This window comes from Semicossyphus pulcher, unplaced genomic scaffold (genome assembly GCF_022749685.1).
Source record: "Semicossyphus pulcher isolate SPU_LCO1_2020_fin unplaced genomic scaffold, fSemPul1.0.p SCAF_20, whole genome shotgun sequence".
Taxonomy (NCBI): Eukaryota; Metazoa; Chordata; class Actinopteri; order Labriformes; family Labridae; genus Semicossyphus; species Semicossyphus pulcher.
In genome coordinates this window covers 5,126,643-5,139,806 of record NW_027211694.1, presented here as the reverse complement: position 1 = coordinate 5,139,806, position 13,164 = coordinate 5,126,643, and the positions used below count along the sequence as shown (strand labels likewise).

Sequence of the window (13,164 nt, the reverse complement as noted above, 5' to 3'; positions counted from 1 at the left end):
TTATTTATTAACCGACATGTGCCTGTTTAAATATATGTTGGAGTCATTTGGAAACGGTGTCTCCATTGCATAATTAGTGTTTAACCTTGTAAACATCAACATGTGACGTCACAAACCTAAGGAGCCAATCCCGTCAAGGGACGGGTGATGCTATGCATATCATTATGTGCAACCTATGGCAACCACTTCGGCAATGCATGAGCAAACTCACTACTGACTACTACATTTCAAGCTAGCTACGTTTCAACAAGTTGCCACTAAACGATTGCAGAGACGTATTTTTGTTTTGGCGACGGAGGGGGCGGTTGGAAATGTACGGGCATGGTGCCTCGTCACTAACTCTTCTTAAATCCACATTTTCTCACAATATTAGTAAAGAGAAAGTTTAAGAGATCCATCTAAGATAGTTTTATGTCTTGTGTTTATATTTAGAAAAACGAGTACAGGCAAATATTTTATTGTTTTTATCTGTTGTTGTTTGCCTTTATAGTAGTGTTAGCTGGCTATAATGTGTGAACACTGACAAAGGATACAACACCCATGTTACATGACATTTAAATGTGTGTAACTGACTCATCACACACACAAACACACACATCAACTAGAGGCTGTCAACAATGAGTGCTAAAATTGCATCTGTCACTGCTGTAGGTAGTTTACTGTAATATCCAAACATCCAAAACACACGTGTCTGTGTTTGTGTCACTCCTTCTCCAGGCTCCTCTTCTTCTTTATTATGTAGGTGTGGAGGAAGACTGCCATCTGGCTTTTTTAAACATGTTCCAGGAGTATATTTACCTCTTGTCACGCAGTGTGTGCTGCTGCTTCAGTGTGTTTTAAAAGCCAGTAGAGGTGACTACATGAGTATATTCATATAAGCGTGTCTTTAAGGGTTGTGTTTTGTATCAAACTCTAACAAATTAGAATGGTGACGAGGATAATCCATTTAATTATTGCAATTAGTTGTAAGTAGTGAATAATGTAATTGGGCCTGGAGGTGTCGGGAAGATGTGACCGGTAAAACAGGAGGTGCAGACTGTTGTTGTCGTGTCAACCGCTGTTGGCACTGACCCAAGAGCAACATTACTCGGCTCCTGCCCTTCAACTGTTTCCTCATCAGTTATCGGAAGCGAATAACCGCGACGCGTGCTATTTCCTTTTGAGTTTGACCTTTTCAGAACAGAAACTAACTAGAATATTTCTGATTTATGCTACTTTTTTAGGAGGATGTTGTATGAATATGTACTCGGTTCAAATCTTAACTGTTTGTGTTGTTGTTGCAGGTATCTCATCAGCCAAGGTGCCAGTGTGGGAGTCGTGAACAGTGAAGGTGAGACACCGCTGGACATCGCTGAGGAGGAGGCGATGGAGGAGCTCCTGCAGAATGAAATCAACCGACAAGGTACAGTGTAATCTTTAACTCTGCCTTTTGATCCTATACTGGGTAATCCTTCTCTCCCGATGCAAAAATGGGCATTTAAACGTGCACTACACTGTGTAAGTGTATGTTTTATGGATGTAATGTAATGTATTCACCACTGATAATTCATTATAGCCTATATAGCCTTGAATAAAAGGTGATTTGTAGGTTATGCTAAAGGGTTGCAGAAGAATAGGAGACAGATCAGTGCTGGATTTTTGTTTTAAACCAATAATTTGGAGACATAAATATGAAATATATCTACACTGTTTTATTTATGGAGTTATTTCACAGTACTTATGAGGGATGTGCACAATAACTGGTTGACCGCACATCGACCGAAGTGTGTGTGTGAAGAAGTTTACCGCTTACTTACAATGGGTAGGGCGATAAAAGCACAACACTTACCAGCAACATTTAGTGTCCGCCCGATCTGCCCCAACAAATGGGCTCTTCGGACTCTATTGTGATACCATTTGTTTGTCGTGTCGTACGGCTCCGGGTAGACAGAAACGGCCAAAACAAGTTGCTCCTCCGTGTTTGGTTGTAACCAGGGAGACACCAGCACCTTTCTGAAAAGTTGAGAGATTTTCAGCTCAAAAGGCTCGGAGCGACCGGCACAAAAAAGGCGGAGCACTCTAAAAAAAATATTGATGCGTTTGGAGGACGGCGTTTGGAGGCCTGGGAGGGATTCAACCTCCCAGGCCTCCAAACGCGAGGTATGACAGCCAGACACACAGCCGACAACCTCGCAGCTTCACTAATTGCTGCGGTGGATACCTGGGGACTCGCTGGGAAAGTGTCTGCATGGGTCCCAGACTTTTATCCAATCCAAAAAGTACATTTTAATCTTGTCAGTTAACCGGTTATTCACCGTTAAGTGTGTCGGTTAACCGGTCAAAAACTACACATCCCGAGTTATTAGTTAGCCAATAGGATATATTTCATGTATAGCCCCTGGATAGATGGCACCCTAAATGGGCTGAAAGACAACAATTAAGAAGCTTGCAGAGCACTGATGAAAAGCATGAATAATAATGTTATGACAAAGTTTCAAGCGCTGCCATGTAATCAGGCTTAATCATACCTCAAACCATCCTCATGTGTTTGCTGTGCTCATGGCAGCATAGCTGTTAGGGGCCCTGCGTGTGTTTTCACGCATGTATGAGTTTGTTGTCAAATAGATCCTGAGTTCACTCTGAGTGTCGGTTACCGCCTGTTTCTCCCTCGCTTGAAGAATAACTTGCATAACACAGAAAGGTGATCCAGCTGTGTTGTGAGCGCTCATGTGATGATTCGAAACTGAAAAGTCGAGTCTTTCTATTTTTGGCCGGGCAGGGGCATTCTTGAGATGATGAAAGGCCCTCCCCCTGCGGTGAGCGGCCACGCACGGACGTGTTAACTGGCCCCGGGCCAGGGGGGTGCTCCTCAGCTCGTATTCACTAATAAAGCTCTGCTGTTGCCGTCTCTGTGCCACCATTTGTTAGTTCATAAGCAAGCTTTACGTTCTTAGATGTTACTGCATGTGTTGCTTGCGTGCAGACAGGTAGGCAGTCATGTTAGCCTTGATGATCCATGCATCATGTTGAGGTGGATTGTGCGTCGAGCATCTGCAGCAACCTTGAGAAAAAGCTCGAGTTGCTGATCTCTTAACAGTCCTTTAAGTCATGGTCCAAGTGTGTGCAGGCATATGGCATCCAGCGATGATTACACTCAGAGTGCATATTCCATGTAGCGCTTCTTGACCGTGTTATATAACAGCAGCGAGACTTGTACCCGCCCGAACCCCGAGCATCTCGTCCACCGGCGGCTGTCAGCTTTGATTTGCCGACGCCTGATAGATGTGCTGCCTCCTCTAAGATCCATCACTAACGGATGCAACCCAAAAGTACATCTTCATTTGTCATGCCCCTCCACTTCAGAGCCAAACTTTTGAATACTTTTCAGTATGTGGAGTTTCTCCACTCGAGTTGGAGCCTAATGTATTAATCATGAACGCAGACTTTTCTATAAATCTGCTTTTTGAGATAAATCTCCAGTGAGGAGTGGATCTGCGCTGATCCTGGCCTCGGGGCGGCTGCAGACAATCCACTGCTCAGTTCTCTACGCTCGAGATAGCAGGCAGCATTATGCAACAAACTGTTGTGTAACGCTTCTGTATGTTTGTAATGTGATTTTCTCCTCTCAAAGAGACACCAGTCATGGGGTTAAACTTGTTAGCGAGTGGCCATGGTTTCCCCTCAGCAGGAGCAGCCTCTGGATGCTCTCCTTGACCCCGATCGGGTCAAGTGACTGGACGGCCCGGCTGCCAGCCTCCCTCCCTCCCTCCTCCATCAGCTGCCTCACGAGGGCTGCTGCTGTCCTTGTAGTGGACCGACGGAGGACAATATCTCTGATTTTCTGTCCCTGCTTCAGAGAGAACAGATGGGTCAATTGGTTTGGGCTGTCAGTAGTGTCCTCGTAGCTCAAAATAAACACTTTCTCCTCTGTTCTTTTGCCTTTTCGTTCTATTCTTGTGCTCGCTTCAGGATAGATTTCTGCAGATATTTCACTCCAACTCTGCGAGAGACGCTGCAGGTATAATGCCAGTGTGGAGAAGAGGGAGGCATGTCTTTTTCTGCTCTCTTTATCTCCTCACTGCTCATGTAGATGTGCCGTTCTCTTTTAAAAACTCAACTCTGAACTGCTGCCAATTTCTCCACTCCGCTCTTGTTCTGTAGTCCTACTTAGAGGCCATTAGGCTCCCTGCTTTTTATAGACACAGTGTAGGCTACTTCCCAAGAGATCACAGGACGTCGCCCTACCTGGCCGGCTCCCATTGAATACATCGACTGAACTGCCTTAAGGAAGTTTATATATCGTTTTCATTTGAAGCGTATCGAGCTTTCAAGGTTACATGACAGCTCAAGTGTGATTGATGATTGAACAGACTTACGGTAGACAAACCTGGCCTTTAAATTGACTTAACATTTTTAGCATCACACCATTTACTTTTCTTCTTAGTCTAATGTCTTAGAGAGCAGTTATTCAGCTTTGTTAAGACCTTGTGGTTTTTTGAAACTCAAAAAGAGATGCCAGAAGCTGGCGGGTTTGGTGTCATCCCAGCCAAAGTGCACTGTTAATCCTGCCAGACGTGGCCTCTCTGAGAGGCGAGAGTCAGAGACAGCTATGTGAGCTCGTCATTGTGCTTTTTTTTGAGTCTTAAAGTGGTAATCTTGAAGATCTCAGTTTCGTTCTCTCTGGCGGCACCTGTGGCGATAAATGGTAATTGCGGGAGCCCAGATATCCAGACAGTGCTGCATGTGTGACGTCCACGGTTGGCTCCGGTTGTAACTCTTGATTTTCCTGGCTGACGGTCGCTTTCCTTTTCAGACTGTTTGCTTCATCTGAGCGTCGAGTTTGTTTCTTTCTCTTTGGATTTTCACTTATTGTTGAAGTTGTATCTGTAGTCATCCATCTTTTCTTTGTTTGTTCAGCCATAGTAGATTACTGTTTACTTGCAACACTTGCAGAGAGCGGAAAAGCAGCCAAATGTCTGGTATCCTGGCTGCCCGACACTGACCGGCCAACTGTAGCGAGAGAATGACTTGGTTTGAAATGAAACTTAGACTCTGAGTCATCTTCTTCCCAGTCGGTTTCACTTTCTTAGACCTCAGCTCAGAAATCATCCCGATGAGTAACATGTCCAGCGGAATATCACAGTCGCCTTGCTCACTTTCAGCCTGTGTTGCACGTGGAAGGATTTTGACATCTCTCTCAGACTTTGAAAAGGCACTGGTTTCTCCTTGGCTGCGTTTGGGAAGTGAGACATTGCACTCCTCTTCAGCTTGGTTAATTTCGACTATCCCTCTGCCTGCACCTCTCCTCCAGCCAAACTTGCAGACACAGATGTCCTCTTTCATTGGTTTGAGAGCTTGAGGCAATTTCCCAAGCTTTCTAGGGGTGTCAGGAAGCGAGTGATGAGAACAAAAACCTATAAGATCAGCTGAAGCGTTGGCTCCGTCCCCGCTGCGCTCCTCTGTTTAGCTCAACACAGTTAACGCTCAGCTGACGAGTCGACGAGTCGACGTTTCAGCCCGTCTCGTGTTCCAGCCAGGTGTCAACAAGACAATACAGGCCTGTTTTCACTGCTGCGCCACATGCAGCTTATAGCTTAGACATATTGACCCACTTAACAGGCTGAGTCCTGTGTGAGTTTGCAGCCAATATTTCATTATTCAATTGACAGAATTTTGGCACAAAACTGAAGAAGAAGAAGTGCTTTACAGCTCCCTCTAGTGTTTAGGAAGGTTGCCAGAATATTGTTGATTATGTTATTCCTCTTTAGCACCCAAAAACTAGAGATTAAAGTAGAGAGAACGCTTATTTCTAGACTTAAGAAAATGCAATCGTTCAGCGTTCCAGCCGGCAGCTTGTTTCTAAGTAGCAGGTAATCCTCCTGTCCCGTGCCACTTTTAACAGCATCACTCTCGCCTGTCACTCACCAGGGGTGGACATCGAAGCAGCCCGCAAAGAGGAGGAGCGGATCATGCTGCGGGACGCCCGGCAGTGGCTCAACATCGGCCAGATCCAGGACGTGCGGCACGCCAAGTCCGGAGGAACGTCGCTCCACGTGGCCGCCGCGAAGGGATACGTCGAGGTTTTAAAGTAAGCGGTTTTGATCTGACAGGTAGAAGACGTTGCTTTTTGTTGCATAAAGTCTGTCCTTTATTTCTCATTACATTAATGCTATTAATAGCGACGACGGTGAAGGCCAAGAGCTGTAGTTTCTTTCAGTTCTGCGTCTTGTCAGAGCGTTCTGACAGTCTCTGTGGGCTGTTAATACGGCTCCACAGCTCGAGGAAAGAAGCTGCAACCGCCTGTCCATCTGCTCTGGGAATCCAGCCAGCACACTCTACTGCCATAGATAGCTCTAAGACCTCTCATGTTTAGCTCGACTCCCATATACATGACGCTGATCTAAAGTTTCCACGTCACGGCTGAACTATGGCCTGAAACGTTAGAGTTTTAAAATCTGCAAATCTCATCCCGCTCTCTTTCAGGGATGACTAAGATTTTCAGATTATGCGTCCACGTGTTTTCGGGGGTTGTATCTCATAAATCTGATCTGGGGCCACAAACGCTGACGCACTTCTAAAAAGCCTGGACCCTGGCAGCACTTTGAAAAGATTAATCCCAGAGAAACATTCTCTAATTCTAAGAAAAACTGTTTTTGTTTTCCTCCACTTTGCAGGCTTTTAATCCAAGCAGGGTATGATGTAAATATTAAGGACTATGATGGCTGGACTCCTCTACATGCCGCTTCACACTGGGGCAAAGAGGAGGCCTGTAGGATACTGGTGGAGAATCTGTGTGACATGGACCTTATTAATAAAATGGTGAGTAAGTGGAACTGTCACGAGTCCCGTCAGCGAGTGCAACGCAGCCCACATATTAGATAACTTTATTTCATTCCTCTCCCTCAGGGCCAGACGGCGTTTGATGTAGCAGACGAAGACGTTCTGGGATACTTAGAAGAACTACAGAAGAAACAAAATCTGGTAAGTCAGATTGGATGCAGAAAACGACTCGAGCTGCGGTGGATAATTGTGGGATTTGAACCTGAAAGAAAGATTATATGCTCTTCTGTCTCTTCCCCTGTGAGAATATGTGACTATCTGTGTTTCAGCTGATGGGTGACAAGAAAGATGTTAAGAAATCTCCTATAATTGAAACGACAACCACCGGGGAAAACAACCAATCACTGAAACCACTCAAGAGGTAAATATCTTGACAGTGACTGATTTACTTTTTTAGGATCGCACCGACAGTACAGGCAACACTAAAGCCTGTTTCACACATGCACTGCACTCCTGAACATGTCCTGACTTACGGCCGATTTTTTGACCCCGACACCGGCCGATGCACACAGCAGCTCTTCCTGCTTCTCTTTCTCCCACTCTCCCTAAAAACACAACTCGCGTTTTGTATTTTCTTCACCTATGATCTCGTCTTAAGAGCAGCGGGTGAGCCGAACGTGAGGGAGGCTCGCTGTTACGAAACGATCAAACCTGGCTAATGCGACCGACACTACACAGCTGCACTTAAAATCTTTAATACAGAATAAGATGGTCAGTGTTTAACAGAAAACGTCGCACCTCAATCAGTGCATGTACAGGAGGGACGTGATAGCGAGTGCGCTTGTGCGTGTGTTTTCTGATGAGCATGTGGGAAATGCTGCTGCAGGTATGGGAGAGACACAACGTGAGAAACAAGTCCAGCAAGTTAAACGATGGATTGACGATCTTTTTGACAGATAAAAAAAAAGACATGACAGAATTAGGTGCCAAATTTACTTAAACATGAAGCGTTTAAAGCAGAACAGCTGCTGCTTTTGTGACATCACGATAGAGACGATAAAAAAACACATACAATATTTTGTTTAACGATATACGTATATTGTCATATTGCCCTAGTCGTGTAGCCAGATTGACTTGACTTTAATTTATAGCCTTAATTACCTTTGCCAAAATTTCAACATCATGATGCAGGTTAGTAAAAAGTCAACATAAAGCTTTGTCAGGTCTGTCCTCAAGAGGAGAAGAATGCTTGTTTGTTTAACGGAGGTCAGGTCGATCGTCTCTGATGCATTCGAGGAAGTCGGGAAATCTAAACGCTGAATGGCTTCCGTGACACAGCGCCAAGGGAATTTATCCGAAGTTGAATTTTAGATCTAGAGCAGATTGTTAGCTGAACTTGCTGCAGATGTCTGTTTATAGAGGTTACCGTAAAGTCTGGAATAAAAGTCGCACCGGAATATAAGATGCAGTCTGTTTTTGGGGGGGTATTCTAGAGGGTAAAAGGTTTTCTATATATTAATAAAAACAAGTTATTTCAACACTATTCGGTAACGTTGATTGATGTGAGAGTGGCGGCTGCAATGGCGATCATGACGGTGCATTCCTGTGACGAAGCGCAACATTCAAGTTGGTTTTCCTCCCTTAAAACAGCAATGAAAACAGCACTGCTGCATATTGTAAATAGGAGACGTTGTAGCGGCTTGGACCCGGAAATAGTTGAATGCGTAGATGTGACGTCACCACTTAACAAACGGATAGCGCCGTCGTCAGAACACTTGCCATCCCTAAAATCCACGTCCCTGCCTACAGATTCTACGTTTCTATGTAGAATCTGTAAATAGAGATTAGGTGTAAACTAAAGGTGTTTTTAAATGTGTGTGTCGTAGCAAAGAAACGCTTCTCCTGGAGCCGGAGAAGAGCGCCCCACGCATCGAGACCTTAGAACCGGAGAAGGTGGATGAAGAAGAGGAGGGGAAGAAGGACGAATCGAGCTGCTCCAGTGAGGAAGAGGACGACGAAGACTCGGAGTCGGAGACTGAAGCAGGTACTGAGCGTGAGAGCGTGTGTCGCTTATTTTTAGACCTTTAATGTGGTATCAAAAAAAATCACATCTGAAGCCCCAAAATGTTCCTGTTTTGCATTTCTATTCTAATTCTGCCTTTGACCCCTCCAGACAAGACCAAGCCTGCAGCCTCAGTGAGCAACAGCACGCCGACGCCGACCCCGGCCGCCATCACCGTGACCTCTCCAGCAAGTCCAACTAACCAGGTGACGACCCCCACTTCACCAGTGAAGAAGGTATGATCTGGTGGACGAGTATTCATCATGCCGCCTCAGTCCTGGCAGATTTCACTCCCAGCGGTTGATTGCTTTTCAACGAACCCAATCATGCCTCGTTTCTCCCCTCAGACCGCATCACACAGTAGCTGCACCTCCTCCGTAACATGAAGCAGCGGCTCCACTGAGACATGTTGGTGCCGTGTTATGTACACAAATCACATCTATTTAGTTTTCTTCCCTTTGAGCAGAAACTTAATTTCACAGCCGGCTGAAGACACTCGAGGGCTTACATAAATGAGTTACTTCAGCCATCAGAGGAGTACGTCGTCCCGGTATGACTTACTCCTCACGTGTGCAGCGAGTACACAAATATATTTTCTGTGGCGTTAACAAGTGGGGATGATTAATAGCCAATCCTGGGTAGTGTTAAGAGTTGTTAGTAGAGTCAGTAAAGAGCAGTGGATTGTTTTTACTACTAGGGCTTCAATGGTAGTGTTGTCCCTCTTTTGAGTCTGCTGCCCTCTGCTGGAAGAATGAGGCAAAGCACTCAACCAAAGTGGACCTGGTACATCATTCCAAGCGCATGCATGTCTCCTTCCTCTTTAAACAAATACTTAATTTAGCATCATGTTTAAGGTAAAATGTTTTAGCGGAGATGAAGTGGAAACAATTTAGAGCTAAGAATTAAAATAAAAGCAGCATTTAATCTTGATATAAGAGCCCGCCTACACTCTGCATCATCTTTTCACACTCCTGAATGCAGCCTAATTAGGATGCCACCTTTTCTGTCTTCATGCTGAATTTACAGCCATTAGTCAGCAGCCCATTTTACACTGCCAATTCAAGGCAGTTGTTTCGTCTGTTACGTTTCGTCTTCTATGTTAAACGCACGGTAGGGCTTTGCAAGATGACAATATGTCGTTAAAACCATATAGAAAAACAGATACGATATACATTTTCATATCATCTCTATCGTGATGTCACAAAACCAGCGGCTGAACTGCTTTACGGCAGTTTTTACGTCATTTTGACAACGCTTTACGTTCTAATCCTTGCACCAGACCATCAGCGACAAGATTGATTATTTCTATATAGTTATTTTTAATGCCTCAAACCGCCGGCGGGGGGGTAGGTGTCCGACGAAGCGATTAACTGCACGCTGCCTTTGTTTACATTTTCCAGGGCAGACATTTAAAGTGATACATATGATTATTAAAGAAAGCAGGGTGAGATTTTTTGTCATCACTTAAGCACGTACAGGACAAAATCAGCAAAGAGATAAGAGGTACGCCTTTGTCCACAGGGGGCGCCAAAAGCGACACAAACAGAAAGTTCCTCACAGGAGGTTTAACGTGGACATTAAGGTGCCGAAAAGCAAAAACGGAAATGCAGTACTTTTTATTTTTCAAGTGTGTAATTCACACAAGATTTTACCATGTGGTTATTTATTTGTTAAATTACCAGAAAACATGCATATTGTGATATATATGTGTGTGTATATATATATATATATCGTTAGATAATGCACGGTGGTGGGGCAAAGTCGTTCCGCCTATGAGCCGGCATCAGAGGTAGTAACAGAGGCAAAATGGCGTCTGTGTGAAGCAGCATTTCGCCGGAATTAAATGTGACATGGCAAAAGGCGGCATGACGGCGGAGCATCATTATGGCGCTGAGGCGGAACTGCGGCGTTAAAAGGGCCGGCGTCTTGCGATCAGCGTCCACCTACCTCTGAACGTTTTCTCTGCTTCCTTTCTTGCAATGATCTTCTTGTTCCTGTCCTTCTTTGAGGCCCAGCGCTGCTCACACAACACAATGTCTTCTGTCTTAACAAGAGTGAGCAAAACATTAACCACGTCCGGTTTTGACACTACCAAAAGAATAATGGTTTGGCAGTAAGCATTGTGTGGTGTGACTAGGCCTTATAAGAATCTGTCCTTGCTATAAAGTGTGTTTTCTTTTGCTGCTGCTGCTGCTTCTGTCTTATTCTTGCTTCTTTTCTGTCTCAACCTCCCCTCCCTCCCTCCCTCCCCCTCTGTCTCTGCGTCTTTCTCATCCCGGGCTCTTGTCTTTGGTTGGCTTTAGTCTGATTGTATTACTCCCCTCATGCCTGTGGCGGAGCCAGGCTGTCCTGCATTGTGGCGTCAAGGCTTGCGCAAAACTGGCATTTCTCTAGTGCCCAAAAAACCTATGGTGAGGCATTGGTGTGCACCGGAGTTGTTTCCTCATTCTACATGCACCTGTGCACTGACAGAGTACTTAACAACCCCCCAGAGATTGCTGATCAAACCTCTCCTTTCGCTGACTTTCACTCGTGGTGGTGTTTTCACTTATAATCAACAAACGTACTGTCCTGATTGTGCTTTCACCGTGTGTCTGTGTGGCTTCTGTGCTTTGTTTAGTTGCTTGTCGTGTTCTGATGTTAAAGTCTTCGTGTGAAAACAAAGCTGAAAACTGTCAGTCGGACCCTTAAACAGGATAATCCCCTTTCACCACTTATTATACAGGAGCGCTACATATTAGCTGTGAGAATAGCATTCACTAGTAGTTGTAGGCGTGGATGTGATCGTACCTCTTAACCAGCATGCCTATTAAAAACTGAATCCCCTGGCGATAACCGTTTTGTTTGATACTCACCAAGACGACTAAAAAATCCTCTCCATAAATGAAGACATTCGTGCGCTAACCTGCTGCCCTTTCCATCCCTATCAGGCCACTCAGCCTGCCGCAAAGGTCTCGTCTAAAGTGGACGACGACAGGAAGGACGAGTCCCCGGCGTCCTGGCGGCTGGGTTTGAGGAAGACGGGCAGCTACGGGGCGCTAGCGGAGATCACGGCCACCAAGGAGGCTCAGAGGGAGAAGGACACGACCGGGGTGATGCGCTCCGCCTCGAGCCCGCGCCTCTCCTCCTCGCTGGACAACAAGGACAAAGAGAAGGTCGAAAGTCGCATCATTTAATTTTCAGTTATGTGTGGACTGAAATCCCGTCTTGGGTAGTTTTTAAATTACATTATTTTACAGGAGAAGGATAAAGGGACCCGGCTCGCCTACGTGGCCCCCACCATCCCCAGGAGACTGGCCAGTACTTCGGACATCGACGAGAAGGAAAACAGGTGAGCAAAGCTGCTAAACGTGTTAGCATGAGCGGCACCTGCTGCCCACTGCTGTGTGTTGCTGGCAAACGCCACGATGCTGTGCATGGTGTGTGGCACCAAGTCACTGCCTATTGTTAGGATGTTTTGAGCAGGCTTAGATTTGAAATTTAAAAGAATAAGGGCGGGTTAAACAGTGGGTAGAAGTTTAAAGGGACAATCGGGACATATGTAGGATCTATTTCTGTTTTTGGAAGCGTTGGGTACAACTGTAGCTTGTGGTTCCCCAGGGACTCTACTGCTCTGATACGTAGCGGCTCGTACACCCGGCGACGCTGGGACGACGACCTGAAGAACAGCGAAGGAAGCGCCTCCACCAACCGAACCCCCAGCTACCAGCGCAGGTCAGCCTCTGCTGCGACACAATCCTCCATCCTTCATCTCATCGACAGCATCGTCAGAGCTCTGTCCCATCCGATCGGATTCATTCATCCGTTCTGAAGCGGGCTAGCTCTAAAGTCATTTAAAACTGTACATTTAGCTTGGTTGTTTTCAGAGATGTGTACGTACATGCTTCCAAGCAATACAGAAACGCCTTTCTCGATCACTGCCACAGAGTGTGTTGCATGACTGTACCTGTCCTGTCGGGTTTCTGTGCCAATGAGTTTACAATGCATTACTCAGATGTTTTTACAAGCCTATATACCTGTCTGGCTACCAAATGAATCAAATTCCCAGGGTTGATCATGGCACAGAACCTAGATACGGACTTATGCTGCATGCATGTCGTGTGGGAAAAATACTGGCTGCAAACCTCCTTAAGTTTTCAAAGTTTCCAAGATAAAAAAAATCAGTCATTTGGTTGAATTTCTAAAAGTTCCAACATTATAGCATCAACAGCCGTCCCCATATGACATGCATGCACCGATAGCGTGCAAAGCTTTAGTCTTAAATATGTGTGTTTTTATCCTGTATCTGTGTGTTTGTGTGTGCGCCTCCACCGCTAACATGCCTCTCTCGCCCACCCGCCTGC

The 13,164-nt window shown here is 45.5% G+C and overlaps 1 protein-coding gene across 2 annotated transcripts in view; it reads left to right on the top strand.

Annotated features, from left to right (window-relative positions):
• ppp1r12a (protein phosphatase 1, regulatory subunit 12A) overlaps positions 1-13,164 on the top strand; it is a 63,057-nt gene that overhangs the window by 29,624 nt on the left and 20,269 nt on the right. For both annotated transcript variants that reach the window (XM_069670698.1, XM_069670699.1), the window contains exons 3-12: positions 1,284-1,402; positions 5,908-6,067; positions 6,654-6,798; positions 6,886-6,960; positions 7,089-7,180; positions 8,646-8,803; positions 8,933-9,057; positions 11,752-11,976; positions 12,061-12,152; positions 12,422-12,535. In XM_069670698.1, coding sequence (XP_069526799.1) covers positions 1,284-1,402; positions 5,908-6,067; positions 6,654-6,798; positions 6,886-6,960; positions 7,089-7,180; positions 8,646-8,803; positions 8,933-9,057; positions 11,752-11,976; positions 12,061-12,152; positions 12,422-12,535 — 1,305 coding nt within the window. The remainder of the gene's footprint in view (positions 1-1,283; positions 1,403-5,907; positions 6,068-6,653; positions 6,799-6,885; positions 6,961-7,088; positions 7,181-8,645; positions 8,804-8,932; positions 9,058-11,751; positions 11,977-12,060; positions 12,153-12,421; positions 12,536-13,164) is intronic.